Source organism: Xenopus tropicalis, chromosome 2, assembly GCF_000004195.4.
Source record: "Xenopus tropicalis strain Nigerian chromosome 2, UCB_Xtro_10.0, whole genome shotgun sequence".
NCBI classification, from domain to species: Eukaryota; Metazoa; Chordata; class Amphibia; order Anura; family Pipidae; genus Xenopus; species Xenopus tropicalis.
This window is the reverse complement of record NC_030678.2, coordinates 89,336,997-89,363,321: the sequence shown is the minus strand read 5'-3', so window position 1 is coordinate 89,363,321 and position 26,325 is coordinate 89,336,997. Positions and strand designations below refer to the sequence as shown.

The following is a 26,325-nucleotide window of genomic DNA, read 5'->3' as shown; positions in this document are numbered from 1 at the left end:
TCACTAATACTTAATAGGGCAATGTCACCTGTGGAGGTTTATCATTGTGGCTTTTCCTAAGTAAAATACATATCTTGGGGTGCTAGACTTTTGTACGATATGTCTGGGTGCATGAATGTTATATTTTCTCTACTTTTTAAAGTGGCACAAACCTGTTACAAGGCTTTGATTGCACATAGCCTGCTGTAATGTATTTATTTTTATCCATAAGTGTTTAAATATGAATGTATTAGCACACAACTGTCCTACAGGAGTCCCATTGAATGTGGCCCTTTAAAAGATTTTATGGCTTCCAGCATGCCCAGGATCTCCATAGGCCTCTTTGTATGTCTTATTTGTTTTATAATTATTTGTCCCCCTTACGTTAAATAGTGGATCCCTTGGGCCACAGCATGAAAAATTTTAGGGAATCTTCTATCTAGATTATATTCTGTTTTTCAGACTTCACCATTTGAGCAGGCAATCGAAGTATATGAGAAAGTGGGAGACTAAAATACATTATTGACATTGGGAAAATATATGCAACACGTTAATCTACACTGCAACATGCAGCAAAACTCAAGGAGCCAACCAATGCACAGAAAAGGATTAAAGCTTTTTACATTATTAACTAGAAGGAAATAATTAAAACAAAAAAAATTATAGAAGTGGCAGACAGTCAGGACTCAATTAATTGTTCAAATGGATTACATTACAAAAGTTGCAAGGATCCATTTTAAGAAAACAAAAATACAGGAAAATGAACAGAGAGATTACATGTAACCATTTTCTATATACTGTTACATTTTAGGTTTCTTTGCCTGGACATGGCATAAACATTCCTGATGTCTTCCCTTTTGTTCCTTGCATTCTTTTCCATTCTCTGGTATTGCCTAACAGGAAGCCCATCTCCTCTATATGAAAAAGGAGGGGCAGGATGTATGAGGAGGCAGTTTGTGGGATTTAACCCTTTTTAGCAGAACTGGGGGGGGGGGGGTTTACACTGCATTAAGCATCTGTGACGCATTGCAGTAACTGAGAGAAAAAAAAGATTCAGAGCAATGTCTGCTAAAAAATGCAGCGTGAGGCTTTATCTATAACTCCACCATTTAGTAGAGACAGAAATGCACCACAATGTTCCTTATTAAACCTTATCAACTGACTGACCTTTACTCTATGTCCCACTATGTATAAATGTAAATAAATTAGCAGTTGGAAATCACTTTTTTTTTAACTTTTTAAAGAAAAAGCCAATTTTGTGGAGCCTGGTTTCTTTGGGTTACTAAAGAGCATTTTGTCAGCGTAAGGTAGCAATGAATGCAGTCTATGCAGGCTGTAGGAGCTGGAAGTAATGTGCCCTTGAGAAAAAGTGAGGGCTAAATGTACCCATGAATGGTGACATGTAGAAGAAATCTGCCTCTGGAGGGGGGGGATGAAGAAATGTACCTGGGAACATGCAGAAGAACTAGAGCAGGGGCGGAAGGGAGGTGAAAATGTACCCATGGATTATGCAGTTATGCAAACTGAGAAGACCGCCGTCTGAACACCCAATTTTATGCCGTTATTTTACGTTGGTTCCGGCGTAAGAAAAAACGCATAAAACACTTATGCCGATTTTACGCCAGTTTTTACATGGCAAAGCCTGGCGTTATGTGGTGAATTTTCTTGCTGTTTTTTACACAGAATAATAAATATGCCCCATAGTCTTTACTTGTCTAATAACTCAAGCAACCAATCAGAAGGTAGCATTTACTGGTCAGCGGTGGGTTACCAGATGTTATCAAATGTCACTTTTTTTTTTCTTACATTACCAGATGGGATTACTTGCTTTCAAGCTCCTTCAGACAGCAGCAATAGGTAGAGCTTTCTTCATTTTTATTTGAATGAGAAACTGCTATTGGTGGTAGGGATATTTGGGGTGTGCTCATTTTCAAAGTGAGTGCTGCGGTGGGTAAAATGCCATATGTCCCATTGGCCTTAATTTTTATATTGTAGGATTTTAGCAGTTTAAGGAAGTAACAGACTCACAAATGTAATTTTGTGTTTTTATTGCTTTCCCTTTGTCAGATTTCAACCTTTGTTTGTAGCACAGTTTTTCTTCTTATTGTTTTACACAAACACAATTTGCTACAATATGTATGAAAATAAACTCTATTCATTATAAAAATGGGAGAGTCCGGTGTTGTTGCTTCGGAGTTTGAGGCAAAGTTCTCTGTAATTGCAACACAATAGTAAGTCAGCAGGTTTTGGATCACTGAATTTCCCTTTTGTACGACTGTAATAAATATAGCCACCATTCCCTCTTGTATATCTGAATAATACATGTAAAAACATGTATAACTGGACTGCTTATACCCAAGTTTAAATTGATAAACCAATTTAACTTGTTTGAGCCCCCCTTAGTGTATATTGCCTTCATTGATTCAACTGTACTGAGAGTATTGTGAAGTGTAAAATATACATGGGTTTTTGTGTGGTGCCACCTCAGCCTAACTTTATTTTTTTTTCTGCATCAAACATGTTGATCATCACTCTGGAAGTTGGGTATTCCAAATGACTGAGCCATGATAGAAACCAGTTAACTAATACATGATTTTTGTGCCAATCTACCAATTGTAAAGCCAACTTCTTCTGTGCTCAGTCTGGGCTTCAAACCATGTAAAGCTGACCATATACTGAAAGATCTTCTACCGATACAACTACCTTGAGGTGGCGGATATAGGATCCCATTGGTGGGATACAGGCTGTCAGGGCGAGGGCTGTATCAACGATCCAATGCCCTCCTTGCCTCAACAGCATTTTAAAACCTGCCCCATAGACACCTGGCTTATTTTCTCCCAAATATTGGTTGGGCAGGCCCGTCTGAGGGCCACATACACACTCGATATGCTGCTAACTTGACCCTTCTGTGGTCACCTTAAGAGTTGTTTGCAGCATGAAATATTTTTAACAGGTGTATTTATCATCAACTACCATGCTTTTTTGCTTTTATTACAATTTTACTAGTACTCCTTACTTTGAGAGTTTGTGTTTTTTTTTTTTTATGAGGTTTTTTGGTTTTTTTTTTTTTACACCTGATAACACAAATTCAAAGTTAGGCTGATGCCACATGTGGCGTTTTTACGCTGCGTTTTTTCTCAGCCTAAAAACGCAGCACAAGCCACACAGCCCCTGACTATTGCGTTTTTCAGCCTAGTACTGGTGACGTAGCAAATCCCGTTTCCATGGTGCAAAATAGTAAAAAAACGCTGCGTATTTCAGCTAGGTCTGGCAGCTGCCTTTGTGTATACATAGGAATAGCTTGCTTTGCAAATACTGGTGTATTTCAGCCAACGCTTGAAAAATCTGTGCTAAGGCGTTTTCTAGCGTATTTCCGCAATGTGTGGTTTGCTTCTAGTCTTTTAAAGTTATTTCTATGGATGATGATATCAGGCGTTTTTCAGCCGCTGAGAGAATTAGAAAATACGCAGCGTAAAAATGCCACGTGTGGCATCCGCCTAAACCATTATACACATAACAACCTTTTTCCAACCTCCCTTAGGGCTGTGACAGACGGGGAGATAAGTCGCTGCAACAAGGGAGATTTGTCACGCGGCGAATAATCTCCCCGTCTGTCACAGCCCTTAGAGCTGAACTACACAGGAGATTTTGTAGGATGTTGTCTGGTCAATATTGCATTCCTACAAGTTGGATGTAGTTGCATGGGTTAAAAAGTAATGGGACTGATAGAAAAATCTGGTGTGTAAATTACATGGAAGATCTGACATTATATGCCTGTAAGAAGGAAACACTGTATGCCATGTCAGCAGTCGACAAGATAAAATATATGATGCAGTCTGAAAGACTTTTTTTTTTCATTGAAATACAAATGGTACTGCTTTATAAACACTGTGCAAATGTGGAAATGCACAGTAATCCATAGAAACCAATCATATGTTTGCTTTTGTTGTTACACCTGCAGCTGGCTAAAAGAAACTGGTCCACTAAAGTAGAAACAGACTATGCTTTAATTTTATACCGATAAATGAACTTATTTCAGAATGTAAATGTAAAAAATAATCCAAGTTTAGGGTGTGTGTGTGTGTGTGTGTGTTTGTATATATGTACATTTGAGTGAGAGTTGTTTGTACTGTCTTTTCTCTGCCTCCTGACGAAAGTCCCTGTGGGGGACTGAAACGTTGAGGTCTGTAATGTTCCTTTTTCATATTTTGTAATAAAATTTATCCTTTTTCAAATATTTTAAATCCTGTGAGTGCTGACACTTTTTTGTCTTATATGTATGTATGTATGTATGTATATATATATATATATATATATATATATATATTAAAAAAATATTAGTATATACTTAAGAGGTTAATTGTGATGGGTGGATGTGTGTGACGGGGCATAACCTCTAGTACAAAGGTTGAAATAGCAGAGGAGAAGTTTGATGTGCTGCCTCTTCCTCCTCCCTCCCTTTTACCTGGGGAGGAGGTGACAGGAGGAAAGTGGATACAAAGGAGCCTTGAAAAGTGATGCGGGTGTAAAAGAAAAAGAGTGGAGATAAATGCTGACATGGAAGTAAAATTTAGTAATTGCCAAGGAAGATCTTTATCGAGCCATTTTGTGACGTTCAACAACCTCTCCTCCGTCCTCTGCATGTTTAGCTTCCCACAAGACCATTAACTGGTAACTATGTCAAAAATGCAAAACACACTGTGCATGAAATTTGCCCCCTGTAGGGATGGGTGGAGCCGAGCTGTCGGCTGAATAGTTTTGTGTTTCAGTTGCTGGCTTGACGTTATCACAGACGCCTGAGTTGCGAACTGAAGTAAGGTCACGTAATTGTGCATAACTATAAAAATGGGATGGTTTGTCTAGGTGTTGCAGGACAACAAAGGTACAATGCTTGGTGACAGGTAAATAGCCTGGAGGGAAAAGAAAAATCACTTCAGCTGATCAAAGGATGAATTGTTGGCTGTTTGATGGAGGTACAGCATAAATTTTTCAGCACTAATTTTGTTAATTTGATTTTCTGCATTTTCCTAGCTGAGAGAAATGTGCTTTGAAAAAGGGAGAATAAGTAGATTTTGGAAATACCAAGTGCAGCGTCTTGACTGCCAAGATTAGCGCACATTCACACATTCAAAAACTGATTTTGTGTGTTTGTGGTGATGTCACTCATTGGGAGGTTACAGACCAATCCTGTCAAAGAGCACGTGACTGACCTATCCCTGTAACCCTACACCAGACCTACACACCTGTGGTGCACAGTACAGAGCTGCAGTCGGATAGAGCAGAAAGGAATTTATTATCCTAGGCTTCTGTATTCCTGAGCTGCAGTTAGCATTTGGCTTAATCTATGCGTGTGAATATTTGGTGTTTTGATATTGTTAAAGGGCTAGTTCATCTTAAACACTCGTTACACCAGCAATAAAGATTTTTTTTTTAGGTGCTTTCTGTTCTTTTTAATTTTTACCAGTGGCTTAACTAAGAGTCCTTTAGTTGGGGGCTTCGTGGGTCTCCTACAGTTAACCGTTGGGTGACCTGTGATTTCATGAGCATTGTGCGCCCCCCTCCCACCCCCATGGCCCCCTACAAAGGAAACAGACCCAGGCTCTCCAGTAGTTGTGGTGTTTGCTCCCTCTAGTTACACCATTTGAGTTTAATCTTTGCTGTTCCTCTGTCTCTGGTGTTTCAGTCTGCCAGCTCAGTAATCTAGGTGCCGCCGTTACAAATTACTATATTATATCCAAAAACTGCATCATGCACTTTCTTAGTAAACGTATCATAGAATATTTTTTATAAACAGGTGCAGTGTGTACACCTTCACTTTGGGAGCCCTGTTAAGTAGATAGAGTCGATAAAATATTTTTTATATTTTTATTTTTGGGACAAAGTTTACATTGCACAGGCTTGTTGCACCCTCGTACTGCTAAAAGCTGTAGTCCAGAAATGCAGCATTGATCAATGCTGTGGCCTAGGGTACAAGCTTTGGTCTCATAGCTGTGAGAACTACAATATTCTAGGTGTGTTCTATGTATTTTTATACAGAGGCAGAATTGTTTTTGTGGTTCTATTCTTAATTTTATGGGTTTTTTTGTGGCAGTGGGATCCTTGGATAAAAAAACACACTAAGTGCATGAAACAGGTCAAATATTTTAATTCCTTTTCTGAAATGTTCCTTTTTTGTTTCTGCAGGATCAGGTTTTAAGAATAGCTGATGTGTGCTGGAATGGTTTGTGAAGGGAAATATTACTCTGCTTTTGGATGTCGAATTCTTGAAAGGTGAGCACATGTGAAATAATTGCAGTAATGATACTTAATGTGCCGACACATCATAGTTCTTAGAGAAAAATGAAGGAGAAATATGTCTTCCTTTTTATTACAAAATTTTAATATAAAATATTATATGGTCTATTTAAGTTTTAACCTATTATTTGAATAGGTGCTTCTATATTGTTATATTGTCTAAACCATTGAAATTGTGGCCTCCATTGAACAGACAAATAAAAAAATAACATGCTTGGTTAGTTTTCTAGTGAGTTAATAGTTACTTGGGCACTTGGGAGGCAAGTAGTTTCATTCAGAAAAAAGATTTACAGTCTTAAGAAGATCAGTATAATGTCACTAACATCCTTTCCCCAGGATGAGCTAACAAACAAGCATACAAATGCTGTTTTTCTGCTTTAAGTTTTGCCTTTTATTGCTAAACTTGATTAACAAAAGGTAAGCAAACAGACGCCATGTACAGATTGCATCAAAGAGCATCTGTAAAGAAACATTTTGAAAAATGCATTTATATACTGTATAAATAGTATATGAATTAAACAAAATAGATGTCAGGATGAGTTGGTTTATGTTTTGCTGTAAGTAGAGTTGCCGCCTTTTCTGTTAAAAATAACAGCTTTCCTGTATTTTATCTTTCTTTCCTATAACTAACATTGTCATCAAGCATAGGGTTGCCACCTGTTCGGTTTTTAACCAGGCAACCTGGTTTTCCGAAGGGCTGTCCAGATCAAAACCATTTGCCTGGTTTTCCAGACAGGCCACTAACTAATTTACATAGTCATGACTGCTTGTCATAGACCTACCCCCAGTGACATCATTGGCCACCCTCTGCCCAGAATGTACTGATGGCAACCCTAATCAAGCATCATTTTTATGGGCCAGGTGGCAACTGTGAATGCATTTTGAGAAAGTGCTTAGGAGGCGTAAATATATATATTTTTTTTTACAGAATAGTTACAGAATAGTGCTTCTTAACTTTTTTTCAGGGGACCCTAAATCTCTATAATAATAATAATCAGTGGGCAAAGAACAGATGTCTAAATAGAGTTGTCCAGATGTTCAGGTACCCATAGATGCCCTAATAGTAGAGCAAGTATTGAGTGATAAGATGGTATTACAGTTTGGATTAGGGCTGCATTACCTGCATGTTCAGTTAAGTCAAGTTTTTCTTGAAGATGTTTTGCTAGTCATCCAACTGGCTTTCTCTGTTCAGAATTGAGATTGATTCTGAACTGAGAAAGCCAGTACTATAGATATACTTCCTTCATCTTTTGCCTTTCTTCCACTTCTCTGAAAAGATAATTCCTGGATTCACGACAGGTAGGTGGTAACAGGTTAGAGGGAATCTAAAGCCTAGAGAAACAGGTGATCATTTGCTCCATTAATAAATGTGGCAGAGAGGGGAAAGCTGACTGCATCTGGAATGACAATCTTCAGCATGGAGACAGGTGACATTTTACACTGAAGGAATAGTGGGAATGTTCCTAAAGACAAATAGCACTGTTACGGCGGCCATAGGTGCACATTATTTGTCTGTGTATTGTTGGGCATTGATCCTGACCAGTATCCGTCTACTATACATATTAGTCCATTCTGGGATAACGCAAGTTTAAAACATTCATCTACCAATACACCAGTGCATGGTTCATTGCGAGATAAGGAAGGGAAGAGGCTTCTATACTCTTTCTGATAGCTAGTGTGACTTGATCGGAGAAATAAAAGTGTAGCCATAACATGCGTGGCCTTTAGTAAGATCTCCATCCATGTGGCCCGTGAGCCAAACGCTCAGAGAACATAGGAGATTGGCTTTTACATGGCCACCTTTTGGAGAATCTGGTTCTCTCTAGTGGAGAGATGGCGTCTCTCTTTAGAGATGGAGAATTCCCTTTATTTGATTGTTAATGCTCTTGTAGTCCTCCAGAGATGCAGCCATGAGTGCCAGGCAGCCCCACCTGAACATGCTGTGTTCAGGTACCAAGTGTCTGATTGGCTCACACTGCAGGGAGTGTGGAGTGTGAGACAGCACAGCTGCTGAAAGCTTTTATGTCTAAAGCACTGAAGCTGTGGCTATATCTATGAATGGATAAATTAAAAAACAAAACAAAAAAAAAATTATTACTGCAAAATTGCAAGGGTTTCTACATGGTGGGGTGCCACCTATCAATCATCAATCTTATTGCATGCAAATTGGCTTCAAATGTAATTGACCCTTTTGTGTGTCTGAATTGAATAGTGAAGCTGCTGATCTAAGCTGCCTAGCGCAGGGACTGATTTAGATGATCTGTGTAAAGTGTTTAAAATATGTTGACTCTATATAAATAATGGATAACATGTTAAAACAAAATGTGGTCCCCTTTAGCAGGAAAGCAAATCAACTGAAAGGTCATTTAAGTTCAGTGCTTTGCCTAGTGCTGTGATAACATGTAGAGATGTTGAGCAGGGATTAGTGTTGATGCTGTTCTGTATGAAAATCAAGTAATTCTGTGCTTTGTGGATGATGATCCTAGATTGTGTGTAAATAAAAATGTAATGACCTCAAACAATCAGTTATATAAAGTTGGTAACATTGTCAATGCCCCCTAAACTGTAAGTTATATCTTAGTACTATGGTTCCATTTTCACTGTAGGTAAAATTGGACCTATAGCAGATTTGGTTGGGCTTTCAGTTTCATCAACTAGGCATTTCCTATATTTACCCAAAGGGTTTATGAAGGAGCAGTGCCAGCATTGTGTCACTGTATGTACTGTCTGCCCTATGCTGCCTGGGTGTATGGCACACATAGGCAGCATAGGGCAGGCAGAGCAAGGCAAACACAGGCAGCATAGGGCAGAACTCTGCCTGCCCTATGCTAACTGTGTGTACCATACTCTGTTTGCCCTATGCTGCCTGTGGGAGTAGAACCTGGCAATTGGAAATAATCATTTTTAGTCCATAAGGTGTGTAATTATGTGCTGGAGGTTGTTGTGCTACCCACAGGGGGGGAGGAGCCATATGGATTTAAGGGTATGCCTTAATATGACATTATAAACCTTTTTTTTTTTAACATTATAAACTTCTTTCACATATGAAAGAAGGGTGAAATCCCTGCAGTGAGCACCAACCATTTGGGTTTTTGCTGCGCTGCCACCGTTAATGTGGGTATGGTCTTAAAAGCTCTTGTGATGACATGGGTGCAGTTTAAAAAAGGGGAGTGGTCAAAACTGTCTTCCATTATCTGCCCTCCACCATGTAGGCCAGAAAAATTCTGGCCCTCGGTACCACAGAAGTTGGACAGTACTGCATTAGATAAAAAAAAAAAATAAGATTTTATGTGTGAGATAATGGTGATAACTGTTAAATTACAGATACTTTGGTATTTTCCTTTTGCATAGCTTGTTTAGATTAAATATGTCTTTTAATATACAAATGGCATGTGAAGCATTAAGCACTAAGCCAGATGTAGCTGTGTGCCTCAAAACAAAATAATTAAACTGTTTATGATGTCAGTCTAATGTGATGTGCAGTATGGTGCTTGTGCTTAAACTCCATTATAGTAAATCAGGCTTCAAACTCATTATAAAATAGGCCAGATGGGTAGCTTTTATGCAGTGTATAAGTGACAGTTTTGTTTAGTACATTGCAGCATGCCCAGCTGTACAGGCTTAAAGGCTTAACCTTCTTGAACGAGCAAAACATTGTTAGGTATTAAACAGCTATTTCGTTTTGTTGTGGTATTTGGCTTTTAATTTTCTCTTTCCAGTAGATGACAGACATTTGTACTCAGGTAGCTTAATCGGCTGCCACAGTCTTGGATGCTTACGTTAGAGCAACAAACGACATGCTTTTAAATTATCATTAGAGTCCCTTTAAAATGCATATTTTGAAAATGACAAATGCTGTTTCAGTGACTCAGAGTGAATGCTAAATACATATATACAAGTCACAGACAGTTTATACACACACGCACCTGGTTTAGGAATGATACTTTGCTGATATTTGCTGTGTTACTGGTTTCTGAACAGCACAGGTGTGTCTGTCTGCAGGACCGTACAGGTTTGAACATTTTTTTCGTATCCTCACCCTAAACTGTTACTTCATTGTCTCACAAATTTAATCTGCTCCTAAAGTCTCTTAAAATACTATAAATTTGTATCCATTTAGACCTGAAGTCTCTTCCACAATCTAGAGCATTCTTTTCTTTTTTTTATTAATCTTTACAAAGTTTATGCATTGAGAGATATTATTTAAATTAGTCACAAATTAATCGCAGAAATGATAATGTTAAATTGTTTTAAATCTGATGTCCCTATTTGCATTGTTTTCTACAAATGTGCCAGTTTAAAATACTTTCTAAAACTTTGCATCCGGTCATTTCAAACACGGCGATACGGCGATCTTCCCCCTGCACAATCCACTATGCGATGATCCACATCTCCTCCTTGCCTTCCTTCTGTACAGACAAACAATTGACTTCCGGTTTTGGAGTCTGGCAAGGAGAAGATGTCGCTCATCACATAGTGGATTGTAAAGAGGGAAGATCGCCGGTATTTTCTAATAAAGCATTTAAAATAATAAACGCTGGGAAGGATAGGGCAATTATTGGATCAGGGTAGATTAGATTTTTTACTTAAAAAAATTTAGTGTTACTTTTCCTTTAAAAGGAATCCTTAAATATAGGATAGAATTTTTGCATGTGTACATGTATATATGTTAACAGAAGATATTAAAGAAGTTAGGCCTGCATCAGTCTAACTATATTTTTTCATTAAAAGTAATGGATATTTATAGGCAAATTATTGTTGTATAAAAAGAGATTGTTTAGTGCATTTCCATCTCCGCAAGGGGAAGGAAAACGCGTGATTCAAAACAGACACATTTTAATTAAGTCAAGATGTGATAGAATAGGCTTATGCTTGCTCATGTCATCATTTGGTGGCTGTGTAGGTATTCTTTTTCCTCCCTGCCCACATGATAGATCAATGCAAATAATCTCTCAAAAATACAGAGAGGTACAGGGGTACCTGGCAGAAGAAATAGTATAGATGTTTTCTCATTTTTTCCTAGATAGTCATTCAGTTTGCTAGATACACATCACTGCAATAAACCCATAAGAGCTTTTAAGTTCAATCTTGACTAGAAATGTTTGTGCTAAAATAAAGACATGGTGTTTTCACAAGTTTGTTTTTCATGTTTGATATAGATCCAACTCACGAGTCTTGATCAATATCTTAGGTTAGTGTAGGACAGAAGTTTACTCTCTATGTTCTTTACTTTATTATAGCTGCTATTAGTGCCATCCACACTTACCTCTTTTATGTTTGGAGCGGGTCAAGAACGAGCCACACCTTGCTCTGCTAGTGCTCCCTCTGCACTTAGAGTCAAATTTTTATTTTTAAAAACGGAAATTCTCTTCTTTAAGTTACCAAAGGCAGCTTTTTGCCACCCCTGGTAGCTGGCCACTCACTGACCCTGAGGCTAGATTCTTACCTTGTCTCATGGCACAGAGCTAATTTTTAACATGGTTACCTTTTTAGTGAAGATATTTATTACTCTCTGTCTAGTGGACCTTTTGGGCAGCACCCTGGTAACAATATACGATCCGCTTGTTTGTGGAGGCAGCCAGATGAGTGGATCTTTCCATCTATATGCCCATCTAAGGTGGGCAATATCAGAGTAATTAGAGGGCCAAACCAATGAACTACAACATCTGGCCAGTTGTAGGCCTGATATTGTCCATTCAGGGGTTCCCGTACATGGGCAGATAAGCTGCCGAAAATGGTCTGAAGGACCCAAATCAGCTGCTTAAATATGCCTTTGAGGGCCACCTTTAGTTGAGTTTTACAGCAACATTATGGATCTATTAAGGGCATATGCAGGGGAGTGACAGTAAGAAGTAGGTTGTTGTACTCTAGAGGGGTGCATCGTTGCAGGAATTTTTTCGAGATGTAACTAGTGAGATTATTTGATTTATTGGATGTACAGTGTAAAGGAAAAGTTATTAACAAATCTGACCGCAAAGTAAGTGTTATTACTATGACAGTATGGGTGGGTATAAACGCAACAAGTTTTGTTTTATAGTAGAACAACAGATGAACACATGAGATATAACAAAAGAAGATGAAGAACAGGCAAAGAGCAAGAATTTTGTTTCATCAGTATAGATGGTATTTGAAGCCATAAGACCTGATAAGTTTGCTGAGAGAGTGGAAGGACCCTAGAAAAGGGGTTCAATTGGTGACAATATTTTAGCTGGTAAATATGAATGGGACAAACTGGTTGGGAAGATCCGAGCAACTTGACACAGTGTACACTTCACTTTCCCCAAACGTTTTTCACGGTAGGGGTATCAAACCACCCTATCAAAGCAAGAGCTTTTCTTCTTGTGGTAGATTTTTTGTACTGTGCAGGTATCGCTGTTCTAGTTTTCATAGGCAGCAATTTCAAGGATTTTATTTAAACCTCTATACCCCAAGAGGCAATGGGTCCTCTCAACCTGTTGTGGCTTTACAGTCTATAAAACATATTAAATTTAAGATAGTCACTCAAGTCCTTGAGGGCTACTTATGGCATTTGCTTGATTTAATGGGATGCTACCTTCACGGACCAGGGTCCACAGAACATGTTATGCTTGTTTTACATTACAAAACTGTAACCAATAACCAACACAGTGGAGACCGTGCAGCTTAGATTTGGTCCTTAAAGTCACTTGGGGGTGCCTAACATTTTGGCACCCCCAAGTGACTTAGCCTTTTCTTCGTTGACTGACAACTGAAAGAAATGTACACACCACATGAAGCACTTTCATATATAGAATGAATTTTGTATAGAAACATGTTATAAAGATTTGAATGCCTATGGTAATCTTCATTTTATCATTCTTTTTAAGGTTAAAATGATGACTGGATGTCCGCCAAGGTGTGCTTATCAAGAAGAGAAAGGATAATAACTGACTTGCCAACGAACTCATATTAGAAAAAAGATTTGGTAAGGGCTCTTGTGAGAGCCATCAGTTTACTGCAGCCATGGAACACACAAGCAGACATCTTCGCTTTAAGTTACAAAGTCTAAATCGTCGCCTGGATGATCTGGAAGAAGCTACAAGAAATCTTCAGAAAGCAGAAGATGAAGTTTTGGAACTTCAGGAAAAAATTGTCCAAGTAGAAGGGAACAACTCTAGCATGTTGGCAGATATTGACGCTTTGAGAAAGAGGGTTGTAAAAATTGAAGGTAAAGACGAAGAGGTTAAAAAAGCGGAGGATTTGTGCAGAATTGTTAGGGAAAAACTAGAAAATGAAGAAAATGTTACTCGAGAACTTAGGTCAGAAATTGAAATTCTCCAAAAAAAGATGACAGAACTGGAGAAGCTGGAAGAAGCTTTTAGCAAGAGCAAAAATGACTGCACCCAACTGTGTCTTAGCTTGAATGAAGAAAAAAATATGTCTAGGAAATTGACTTCTGAACTTGAAACACTTAGGGCCAGAATTAGAGAACTGGAATCTTCTGAAAGCAAACTGGATAAAGCTGAAGAGTTTTTGACTAGTGAACTTGAAAAGATTAGGTCTTTGGCTGTTGGTTTTGCTAATGAAAGAAAATATTTTCTGGAGAAGGAAAAGCAGAATGAAAAAATAATTCAGGAACTTAAACAGCAGTTAAAAGGTAAAAAAAACATTGGAGACCAGACCCAAAACGAATCAAATGTTTTGCAGCGGTCATCTGATCAGTTACTGGAACACAATAAAATACGGATTGAAGACAATGTGATATCTAAATTGTCTCAAGGAGTTGGTTTTGACTACATTAAATCAGAGAATCAAACAACTAGCGAAAACGAGAGGAATAAACAACAAGAAGACAATAAAATACATGATTTGTGTCAAGAAATTGAGAATCTTAAAAGTCAGATAAAACGATTTGAGGGAATTGACGAAGAGCTCAAACAGTTTAGAGAGAAAAATAGAAAATTGCAAGAAATCTTCCTTGGTGAACAGAATAAAGCCAGACATTTGGATGGTGAACTTAAGGAACTAAAAAGACAAGTTAGTCAGCAGAATGAAGTAGAAAATGGAGTTATTGGTAGCGATGAATTAAGTTTACACAATAAATCGAAAAATGAAAGAGCTAATAAGTCTAAAGGAGTAATACCTGAACCTCCTGCATCAAAATATACTCAGAGAGATTTGTCTCCAAAACAACTGAGAAAAGAGAGACACCGTGACATAGATGTGGATATTTCCTCTAAGAGACATTTATCAAGCACAAGTACAAATAGCAAGAGACCCTTAAAACCTACTTTATCTGACATGACTTTAAGCCATTCAAGGAAATCTGAAGATAGACTAACTTCCAATGTATCTGCTGCTAAAGAGTTTGGAGCTCTACATGAAATAAAAAAGGCTAAAGATCAGCCATCTGTATTAAGTCGATATCCACCAGCTGCCCAAGAACACAACACCCAAAAAACATGGAAAGCATCAACAGGAAATAAAGATGTATCCGCAAAACAATTTGGAGAAGACTATTCTATTAAAGTTACTCAGATTGTTGACTCAAGAAAAGAGAGCACATCTGAAGAAGATGAAGATTTAAATGAGACTCCTGGTGCCAAATCAGACAAAGTCAATTCAAATTTTCATGAAGTGCAGTTGGATGATAACTCTTCATCTGCATTGCATTCAGAACCAGTCACTTCTGGGTTAGAGGGGACCTCTCCAGATAAATATACGGCAAAAATGGTGGAAGTACAAACTAAGACTGCTCCTAATTCAGACAGTAGTGAAGTAAAGGACATATCTCGGGATAGACCTTCCAGATACTCGCGTCTTAAATCAAGAATGGATAGCATCACAAACTCTTCTGACACTGCCCAATCCACCAAGCCACTATCAAGTAAAGATAGTGGAAATCAAAACTTAAATTCAAATAGAGTGTCATATAACAGAGAAAGACAAAGACCATTATCATCTTTAAAGCCACAAATTCCTGAAAAACCTCATATTTCAGAATCTACTGAAAATAAAGAATGGGACAAAAGAAATGTAACTTTAAGAATTCAGAACAGAAGACAGTCAAATCCTAAAGAAAAGACACACGTACTGGAGCAGAGGATTTCCCAGTTTGATATGGACAGTCAGCAACAACAAAGAGATTCATTATCTGACATATCCAGAAGAACATCTTCTGATAATTCAGAAAGCATGGAAAAACCTTCCCGCATAGAAATAAGGGCAAGATCATATAGCCCAAGAGAAGCTTTGCAATCCACAGTGATCATTAAGCCAGTTATTGTTGAAAAAGACACAAAAGAAAGTATGGGCGAATACAGAGCAAGATCCAGTGCAGAACAGAGTAGATCACAAATTAACACAACAACAAATAAAGTGACAAGTAGCATAACATTTTTTCCAGCCGAATCACCTTCATCTCGATCTAACACAGATGAAATCATAAAACAAAGGCATACTTCTACCAGTAATATTCGGCTATCTGCCAATGACCAACCTTTGTTAAATAACATAAGTATCCCATTTGAAATATCAATCAATAAACAAGATATGTTAAAATTGGTGGATACAAAAGATAACTTGGATCATAAGGAGAACAGCAAGGCTTTTGACCCTGGCAATTTCAAAGAACAAATGAAAAACAACAATAATAGTGTTGGACTAGAAACTGTTTTGCTGAAAAGTCATGAAATTGAAGGGAATCATTTGGATAATAAAAGTGTAAAGGTAAGAAGTTCTTATGGACGCAATGTGTTTGGATCCACTGAAGAACTAGATATTTTGTCTAATCACAAAGATGTGACAGTGGATACTAAGCACAGACGAAGGTCTGCTTTCGAGGATGAGAGACCTGGAAAACTTCATACCCGGGAAATGTATTCAAGGAACAGGAATTCTTTTGAAAACAGTTGTACAGTCAATGAAACGGTTTCCAAAAGGAGCTCATCTGCAGGACTTAATTCCTGGAATCGCCTGAGCACAGAGGTATGACATAGCTATTTTCTTTGTGCTTCTGTTGGTTTAGTGCTTTTATTGGTTTAGCATATTATGTTCTTAAATAAGGGTTTTAAAACAAAATATATTTGTCATAATCATTTAATCAGAAACAGATAATTTTAATAAATAACATACAAGTGCATGCAAAATAATTCATATATTGGAGAAAATCAACATTTTTTGACGTGAAGATTAGTCATTATGTCCCTTTTAGGAATAAACTTTTGTTATTGATATATTAAGTATTTTTAAGCTTTTGAAATCCTGATCGGTAGTGGAAAAGAGTCCACAATAATTTTTATTGCAGTAACTTTTAGCAACCAGTCAGGATGCCCCAAATCCACTATTTTCGGATTCAGCCGAACCCTTTGTAAAAGATTTGGGCGAATACAGATTTGGAGCCCTGATTTGCATGTGTAAATTAGGATATGGACGGGTTATAGAGCACCATGCGCTGCACATGCAGAAATTTTTTTTCAACTTTTAGGTTTGTGACAAAAAGTCTTGTGATTTTAAGGATTCAGATTCGGTTCTGCAAGGAGTGTCAATTCAGCTGAATCCAAATCCTGCTGAAAAAGGCTGAATCACAAACCAAATCCTGGATTCGGTGCATCCCTACATAGAAATATGGGTTTATTTGCTCAGGTCTAAAGGCAAGGTATCAGTAGGTGCATCAGAGAAGTGATAAGTAGAATCAGCACTGCAGATGTGAAGAGAGTTGGGTTTAAAAAATTGGTAAAAAAAAGCTTAGACTATTATGTGAAGTGTAGCAAGGTTTGTAAATTAATTAATTATGCTTAAAGCCCAACAGAGCCACATTAAGTTGCCCACACACAGGCTGGTTATACTCTTCAGTCTTTTCAACCAGATTGGCCAGATTTAGTTCTGGCTTTGAGCTTATTGCTAAAAGGGGAACAGTCACATTAAGAAATCATTCCAAATCCTGTTTTATCATGTTGGTTGAGCATTTAATAAACTTTACTTACACTACATAAATTCTATAAATCTTTTTAACCCTCAATCTTGCAAGTACACAATTACAGCAAGCAAGTTATTAAGACAAGCTGTGCATCATACCAAAATTTTGTTTATGCTCCACAATTAGGCACTTGATGCCCATGTACAGGATACATAAATGCAATGAAATCTAGGAAGTGCTGAATAGAAAGTGAAAGAAATTGCCTGCCCCACCTCTATGCCTGAAGCAGGCAATGTATGATTGACAGCCCAGATTTTTAAATACCTTTTGTAAAAGGTATGATTGTTTTAATAAAAAAAAGAATTTGGATTTAAGTTTAATTTGCAAAGGACCTTTTAAATACAGCTTTTTATGTGTGGGTGACAGGTCCTCTTTAAGATGATTAAAATCTATTTAGAATCAGAGACTTTTTTGAGTTTTGGTCAGCAATTGTGTGAGGTTATTAGCCAGGAAGTCTTTCTAGGTGCCCATATACACAGGGCCTGCACATCTTGAATTTTCTTAGGTTATGGCCCCGGCAGTTGATCAACCCACCAAACGCCCTGTTTATCAGAGCTTCAAAATAATTCCGAAAGCCACAAAACCTTTAATGTCTATGTACAGCACTAAAGGAACAAGGAAAGGTAATTTTGGCGTGCTATATTTTGTAAGGCACTCATTGCTGACCGCATCATTTAACCTTTCTTTTCCAGCTGGTGCCCATATTTGATAAAATCAATTTTCTGCCCAGCATATATCCTTATACCCACCATCCATATTTTGGCTTATTTCTCACTTGCTGCTCTCAACTCAATGCATTCTAATAAGTCTAATAAGAGGAATGTGTTAATAATACATGTACATGTGCATGGCCTAACAGACCAATAGCCAAGATAGCTTGTTTCCAGGTAAAAGCCAGGCACCGAACTGGAACACTAGCTGGGAATGACATTAATGACTAAAAACACCAGAGGATGTCTTAAAAAAATGCTAGGTAATTTTTCTGGATTCTCTAGTTCAAAGTATAATAAATGAGACCATAGTGTTTTACAGGTGTTACTGGCCCTTTAAGCAAGATAAAGTTTTGTCCTACCATATGGTGTTAATATCCTCTCCCTTCCTTTCCTATTCAGAGTGAGTACAGTTATAGCTCTAGGAGAAAGGCGAACAATCTTGAAAAACTGACAAAAGTCGACACTTCTGGGAGTAAATCTTTGCATCAACAGCCAAGCATGGTGGAGGAACGGATACGAAGGTTAGAGCAATAACCCGTGGAAGAAGTACAAGCCTAAGAAGGTGAGCTGCCTTCTATTTGCATTTATGAATACAAACATTGTGCTGTCAAGGCTATAACAAAAACGTGTTGCATTGTGCTGCATTTTTGATCACAAATGGTATGTTACATGAATCTGCTCACAATGAATTGATTATAGATTTAAATATTGCTGTAAAAAAATGATGCAACAATCTTTTTTCAGTAATGAAAAAAATGAGGTTCATAGCGCTTAACATTGTAGAACTGCAGCCAATTGGTTTATTTGACACTTTAGTGGAACAGCATGCAAAGTTTCATGATTTTCTGCCCTTGGTAAGGGCTCTTGCACATGAGCTTTTCCTTGGGGTCGATCTTTGATGTGTTTCACCCCAATAAAATGCCTGAAGAAATGCAGCCTGTTCTTTTCTATATGTTTGTACCCAAGTTGTGTTCCATCTGCATTTTGGAGCTTCCCTGTAATAGATGTTTTAAAAGAACAGGCTGCATTAACATGTGCATTTCCTTGCAGTGGAAAGCAGGACAAGGGAAACAGGACAACTGCCTGTATGTAAGAGCCCTATAGGTGAAATAAACTCTACAGCACCATCTTGTGGTAATATGTTTCCACACTCTGCCTCATAATGCTCCAGGGTTAGCTTTCACCATATAATAACTGTATTCCTATATTTGTTGTGTTTTGCAGTGGAGGCTGCTGCCAACACTCTGCTTCCTCCCTTGTAGGATTTCTACAGTGATATATCATTATGGTTGTGGAAACTGAGATTGTACCATGCATGTGTGATCCTTTTGCATTTAGCACTGAGAATACTCCTCTAGGAAGGTGGATAGTGGAAGGGAGCCAGGCAACAAACTCTCCCAAGCTAATCTCCAATAAAAGATTTTACTCTCTAAATTCCAAAGATACACTACTGCACATGCCCTTCAGCTAGTGTAGCTGCAAGGGATTCCTGGGATAAGAGACAAGATAGCAGTGCAGTGCTCAGTAGAATAATAAAATAACACTGTTTCCTGCTTGTATCAGTATTTACCGGAATGTTTTTTGATGTTGCCATGGTAATATTTACAGTATACAAAACTGTACCCATGGGTGGGATATATCCCACCCGTGTATCTAACCCTTGGATGCTGCTTAGTATACTATGACTGTAATGATACCCCCCAAAGCTTCCCAGTAAGTCCACATGTAGGCAAGTGAACCCAAATTTATTAAGCACGTAATGGGCTGTAATACATTGGCAGTGAAGACAAAAAATGTAAACAGCAGCCAATAACAAATGTGGTATAACCATAATAAAAGGCACAATGTTTGCCCAGGAGAAGTAAACCATAGCAACCATTAAGTTGTTTGTTCTTAAACAGGTGAGCAGTAAAAGCTACCTGCTGATTGGTTGCTATGGGTTACTGCTCCTGGTCAAACTTAGTGCCTTTTATTATATAACCCCTACAGTCTTTTAAATCACTTGAATAACAATTTTTAATAAGGTGAATAGACACTTAGGGCCAGATTTATGATTGCTCGAGCCTTCAGGCTCAAGCAATGATTAAGGATACCCTGTGTGAGTTAAGGACCTCATGCTGGATCTCGGGCAAAAATAATCTCTGGAAAAAAACCCCAAATTTGTTAAAGGGGACCTGTCACCCAGGCATAAAAAGCTGTGTAATTAAAGTCTTGAAATCCGAATCCATTATAACGGCATTTGAAAATTCTAGGTGCCCCGCCTCTAGGCTTAGAGGTGGAGCAGACAATTATTTTCACTTTCAATTTAGCACTTTATAGATGCCACTGCACTCCTAAATTTTCCCCTTCCTCCTTACAATCTAATTGTGTACCAGTGCATGGGCATTAGGTCCACCATTCTGGCACATAAACAAGATTTTGGGATGATGCAAAGCTGTCATTACCAGCCAAATGGCTCCTGCCTGCTTGCTGTAGTTGTGTAACTCCAAGGCTAAGGAAACAAGATTTAAATAATTTATATAGTGTAAATAAAGCGAGGGGGGGCATCACTAGTACAGAGAGCTGAAACTCTTATTTAAAAATTGGAATTTCAGCTCTTTTGAGCTGCTACTGCCTGAGGTGAGTTTTTCAACTCACCTCATGGCAGCAGCACCCCTGCTTTAACTTAGATGGGTTTCCTTTATGATTGGCACAAGCAATCATTAATATGTCCCTTAATATGCAATATTGTTATGTTTGGGAGTTCCCTATCAGTCCCCTCTTTTTACCTGCATCTTTGAGGTCCGCCTAAAACAGTTATCTTTCAGGCTATGTTTGCTATATACCTTTAGTTGTCACTTTTACTGTTATAATATTTAAAGATGATAAAAGGGCAAAAAGTTATAATCTGTTAGCTTGTTCTCTACATCATATGGACACATTTTACAATATAAACTTTGTACTGTTTGCAAAAACAAAGCACTTAAATTCCCAGCCACCAATAAAAATAGTGCAGACATGTCTGTTTACTAATTACTATGTGTGGCTGTCCAGAGCGCTTTGGTTCAGACCCGCATAGTGAACAGGCACAAAAATAATTATTGGTGGACAAAAACAGCAGCAGGCAGAGACCACTGGTGGATGTTAGGATGCACGTAGATCAAGCACTACATTTCAGTGCTGCAGCTTAGCAAACAGTACAGTTAGTACATTATATTGCAAAATGGGCCTATATGAGTTATTCCATTAGATCTCCTTTGAAGGAGATCTATTTGATACATAATGTGGTAAAGATAAGTCTAAAGCAATAATGTTTCACCACATATGTCCCTGCCCAGAGCAACGTAGTGCACTAATCACCAGTAATAACCACTGCAAAACTATGCTGCATGGCTGCCCAGACCCCAGAATTGCTGCCAAATGAAGCAGAATTTGTCATGAGAATCACATTTCTGTGATAAAATCAATTCCATGTATCTGCACACAGTGCAGCTACAGGAAGGAGCAAATAGGAGCAGATTGTCTGTTTCTCAACCAATGGCATTGTGTGGTAGTAGCAATATAAGCAGCATGAAACTGAATAAATAATTAATCAAGAAGGATGTGGATTTAAAGGAGTCTCCTTTTTTGTGAACATGTTCTTCAATATCAGTATTCCTCTCTATTAGGGCTCCTTCGGGTTTGGGGCTTGAGTATGCTCAGTTTTCTCCCTCTCCCTTCTCCTGCCCCCCTTCCCATAAGAATGCATAAGAACTCACTTCCCCCACCCTTAGGAATTTGTGATCTGAGCTGCCAATGGCTATAACTGCAGCAGGAAGCTACCAATACCAAACTAAAATGGTAGCTGCTATCAGAGGGAGCTTCTAGGGCTGTTTACTCAGGTATAGTAAAGCTTTCTGCAGAATAAATATATTGTTCTAGGCAGGGCTGTGGAGTTGGAGTCAAGGAGTCGGAGGCAATTTTGGGTACCTGGAGTCTGAGTCGGAGTCGGCAAAAAATGAACCAACTCCAACTCCTACTAAATTTAAATGGGAATAAATAAAAAAAAATAAAGCAAGTTTAAATGTCCCAATTCACAAACAGTCATAATTAATTACTTCTCTGCTATAAGAATAAAAGCCCAATGCACGCAGTGCATAAACGAACACGTTGAATGACCATGAAGCATGCTTTTCATTGACTGTATGAATGTATAAAATACATTAGCATATTAAAAACAGAGGAGTCGGAGTCGGAAGTATCAGAAACTGAGGAGTCGGAGTTGGAGAATTTATCTACCGACTCCACAGCCCTGGTTCTAGGTGGCACTAATGTGGCAAATCTATTGGCAGTAAAATGCCAAAATGACTGTCCTTCTCCTTTAATGTAAGCCCAACTTTAAAGGGTTGAGGTAGCTTCTTCACATTACGTTATGTGCCTATAAAGAAGGTGCTTTATTATGAGATCATTTGGATCTAATGGGGAAACTGAATTTATAAATAAGGTGTATTTCTCCTGTGAAAGCCTGACATCAGTAGACTTTTTTTAGCTTTATAAACTAGTCTAAAATGGTATATAAACCTTTATTTCTTGTTTTCTAGGGTTTTTACCTGAAACTACAGACCTCCAGAGACGCACACTCCATTTAAAAGCAGAAGAATGCTGCTCACTTGACTGTGTCTCCCCACACGCTTCCTTCCAAGCATTGTATGGACTGTAACCATCTTGTATATTTTGTTGATGTAAATTCCTTTGCTTAGCATATTTTCAAGGGATGCAACTGCATGATCTCTCAGGGTAACAAGAAAGGCACAGATATTGTAACTGTATATAATAAGTTCAGATAATGGCATTTGGGGCAAATCTATATATAGAGGTTTTTTTTATTATGCAGAAGAAAAAGATTGGTTTGCATGGCTACTGCTCTTAAACAAATTTGGTACTAAAAGTACATTTTTTCCTCGTTATTTTTTCAGTCCATTTTAACTTATAAAGAATTCTGGGGGCAGTTCTGAATTTATTTGTGCAAATTCTCTGTACAGTGTAGGTTCTGTTTATTCATTCTGTGCATGTATCATTGTATAGATAAGAATGTATGGTTTTACAGCTAATTATTGTATGTGTGTATATAGGTGCAAAAAGTGAACTCATACAAGCATGTGAAACAAAGTTGTTTGCTTTTAACATTCACAAAATGTCGAAGATGGAACCTCATTGTGTACAGTGCCGTCATCCCTCACTTTGGTGTTTTAAACAAAATCTATTTTAATTAAAATCAGAAATGTATACAAGACTACTGAATAAAATGTACCTGTTTCCTGTACCTTATATCAGAAAATATATTTTGCTATTATGTAGACACTAAAAATGGCTGTCTAGGGATGATGGGGGTTGTATGAACCAAAGAAATTCCAAGAGGAAAGCGTTTGAAAGCACTTATCATTCATCGTGTCACTTTTAATAATCAATAGTACATGAAACTCTACAGAGTTTTGTCACTCAATCCATTAACTGACATATTAACCCTCCAGATGCTGTTGAATAGCACTTGGGGGTCAATGATTTAGTAACGTATAAAGGATCACCTGTTGCCCAGGCCTGGTACATACCACTCAGTTGTTACTATTTAGGCAGGGGAGTCCTGATTTTGGCCCCTAAAAGCGTAGGGATATCACAAAGTGGACAAAGTAGATCTGGCAATTTGTTGGACACAACTGGGACATAGCTGTAGTATGTAGGATCGTGACCTAAACTGTCCTATTTTCCAGCTGTGAATGTCAATAGGAAGGTATGCTGGTGTAATAGAACAGGCATGAGTATGTAGCATATCTGTCTATAATATAACCTCCAAGGTAATAGGGAGTGTACATATGTACTGTATATACTTACATGCTGCGCATTAAAGATGGAATCTCACTGATTTGTTTGTCAGTGAGCATTGTAATATTTAGGATATGTACAAAATGATGTTAAAAGAAATAGGACCAAATATATACACACTCCTATTTAACATAGTTTCTATGCACTGCTGGTTGGTGTTCTGCATAAATATAGGGCAGACTGTATATGGTCCCCTCTATGTAAGCAAACTATCTTAACCAAATGTTTCGTTTGAGCTTCTTGACACACCTTTTTTGGGGATGGTGTGATTTAAAGGGAATCTATTAGTAATATTTGCAGTATAATACATTAGTTAGTTTTACATGGGGGAGTACTAAATAGCTAAAAGTGCCAGCTTTGCTTTTTGTATGTATTTTTATTGATCTTTAATTTAATTTATCCCTGCAAAGTGAGTTGTTTTTTTTTCATTTGAATACAACCGATTTATTCTCACAAGTGAAGTGGCCGTGGCTATTTTATTTTTTTGACAGTTCTATTATAGCTGCTTCACAGCTTCACATTTGTTTTTATTCTACAGCTCCCAGCATTCCTAAAGCTGGCTGTACACGTTACAATTACGATCTTTCCTGCGACCATTGGTTCCCTCCATTGACGTTCAGGGCTGAATCGTCAGATATGGAGGTAGAAACAATAGGAATTCTACACCTATCTGATGATTCAGCCCTAAATGTAGCTTTTGCTTGGACACCACCCAATCGACGAGATGACTTATATCCAAGGCTTTTGCCAATATCTGTCGTCTCATTGATCCACCATACTCACACCGATTATAGTATGATAATATTGGTGCGTGTATGGCCAGCTTAAGAGCTGAGTGTTTCGGTTGCTGGATTCTGGGAATTGTAGTTCACAGCAGCTGGGACCTCCAGTTTTTCATTGCTGCTTTTAAATAGATTGACCTCTAGATACATGCACAAAGGGCCATACTATACTAGCACTGTTCTCAAAAGCAACAGTTGATTAGTAAAATGTAACACTAAACCCCCTATCAAGAACTGTTTTTCATGTAGTTTCTCTTTAAATTTCAGCTGAGCTTGATTTTTTGGTGGCTGTCCTTTTTAAGATACGAAGCATTTTTAAACCTGAGTATGAGTCGTGTATATGTAAAAACATCTAAATAGCATTGTTAATGGCAGATAACGTTGTTAAAACCATTTTTTCCTGTGAACTGAAATTCCATTTTAATCTTTGCTTCCACATATATATTACATATAACCTTAAGGCTAGTGTAAGCAATTTTAGTTCTTTGTCTTAAAAGTTCATTTTGGGCATGGTTAATAAATTTAGCAGGGTTCTTACCAGTTATTTTGATAAATATGTATTTAAAAAAGTATTATTGCTTTTGCTTTATGCTATGTAAACTGCTGCCTAATGGCAAATGTTTTAAAGGGTAGGAGGATTCTGGGAGTATAAAACCTGTGCCCTGATTGGTTATTCTCTGTGTGATTTCATTGGTGCTGAGGGCATTTAGGAGAGAGCTCTGGTTGGCTTATTTTCTTGTGATCACTTGAACCTTTTTGCAAACTGCGCTCTAGATGACTATACTGGGTAACTCGAAGAGCTTTACTTTAAATGAATCCTGGATGTGTTACTAAGTCATGTAAATATTTCCATGCATTTTATTTTTGTTTAGTCTGAAGCAGGGAGTATCTGTATAGGACCATGTCTTTGTTTTGTAAAATATGCACCAGCCCTGATTTACAGACAGTCTTATGGATACTGAATCTTCTCAAAAGATATATTGTGTGTCACAGTGTTCCCATATGACCAACAAACAAATGGGGGAAGTGTATTTTTTTTACAATATGTTATATTATTTCTGTATAAAATTGTGAAACATTCCTCTTGCCCATAAATCATTTTATTTTAATTGTGCCTGTACAAATGACATTCACTATGAATCTTTGATAATAAAATACATTTGAAATATTACTTTCAATTGCCTCTCTTTCATAACAATTGTGATACCCAGGTATGTATTTTCAATGTTTTTCTTTAAAGGACATGTAAACCCCACACACAAAAATTTAACCAGTGAACAGCCTCTTTGAAATCTTTCAATACCTGCCACACTGGTTGTGGTTACTAAGGCTGCAGCATCCCCTTAATCACTTAGATTTCCTTCTCTTCCTGAAACCCACTCAGTCCCCTCCCTCAGGAATTTGCTTTGGCTGTTTGCTTGTGGGCATGCTCAGTTGTTCTAAGCTCAGATTACTAAAAACTCCCTCCAGTCTAGCAGCCAGTGAAGAGATGGCATTGCTGGTTTCCATAGAAACTCAGCTCTAGCTGTCTGCTTCAGTTTTTTTTATTTTTTTCTCCCAACCAGCTCTCCTGAGCTCAGCTCAAACAAAGTAGAACTTTTATCAAAGACATTTGTGCCTGTGTGAGCCTGTATTCTTGGTTAAATTTACAGTATGCTGAATAAGGATCTGTGTGTGTGTATGGTGTTTGCAGATTTAAATGTATGTGATTATGTATCAGAGGAAAAATGGCCACCGGGTGAAAGCTGCTATTTGCTTTAGGAAAATGTGATGGTGCTGGCAA

General features: G+C 37.8%; 1 protein-coding gene across 2 annotated transcripts in view; it reads left to right on the top strand.

The window, feature by feature from the left end:
- The window catches only part of luzp1 (leucine zipper protein 1), a 55,725-nt gene extending 30,012 nt beyond the window's left edge, over positions 1-25,713 (top strand). The window contains exons 2-5 of one of the 2 annotated variants that reach the window (XM_002936593.5): positions 6,163-6,249; positions 13,119-16,218; positions 18,322-18,484; positions 22,482-25,713. In XM_002936593.5, the coding sequence (XP_002936639.2) occupies positions 13,255-16,218; positions 18,322-18,456 (3,099 nt within the window). In that variant the 5' untranslated portion in view covers positions 6,163-6,249; positions 13,119-13,254 and the 3' untranslated portion in view covers positions 18,457-18,484; positions 22,482-25,713. The remainder of the gene's footprint in view (positions 1-6,162; positions 6,250-13,118; positions 16,219-18,321; positions 18,485-22,481) is intronic. The other variant, XM_018091590.2, reaches the window with a different exon arrangement.
- The last annotated feature ends 612 nt before the right edge of the window (positions 25,714-26,325 follow it).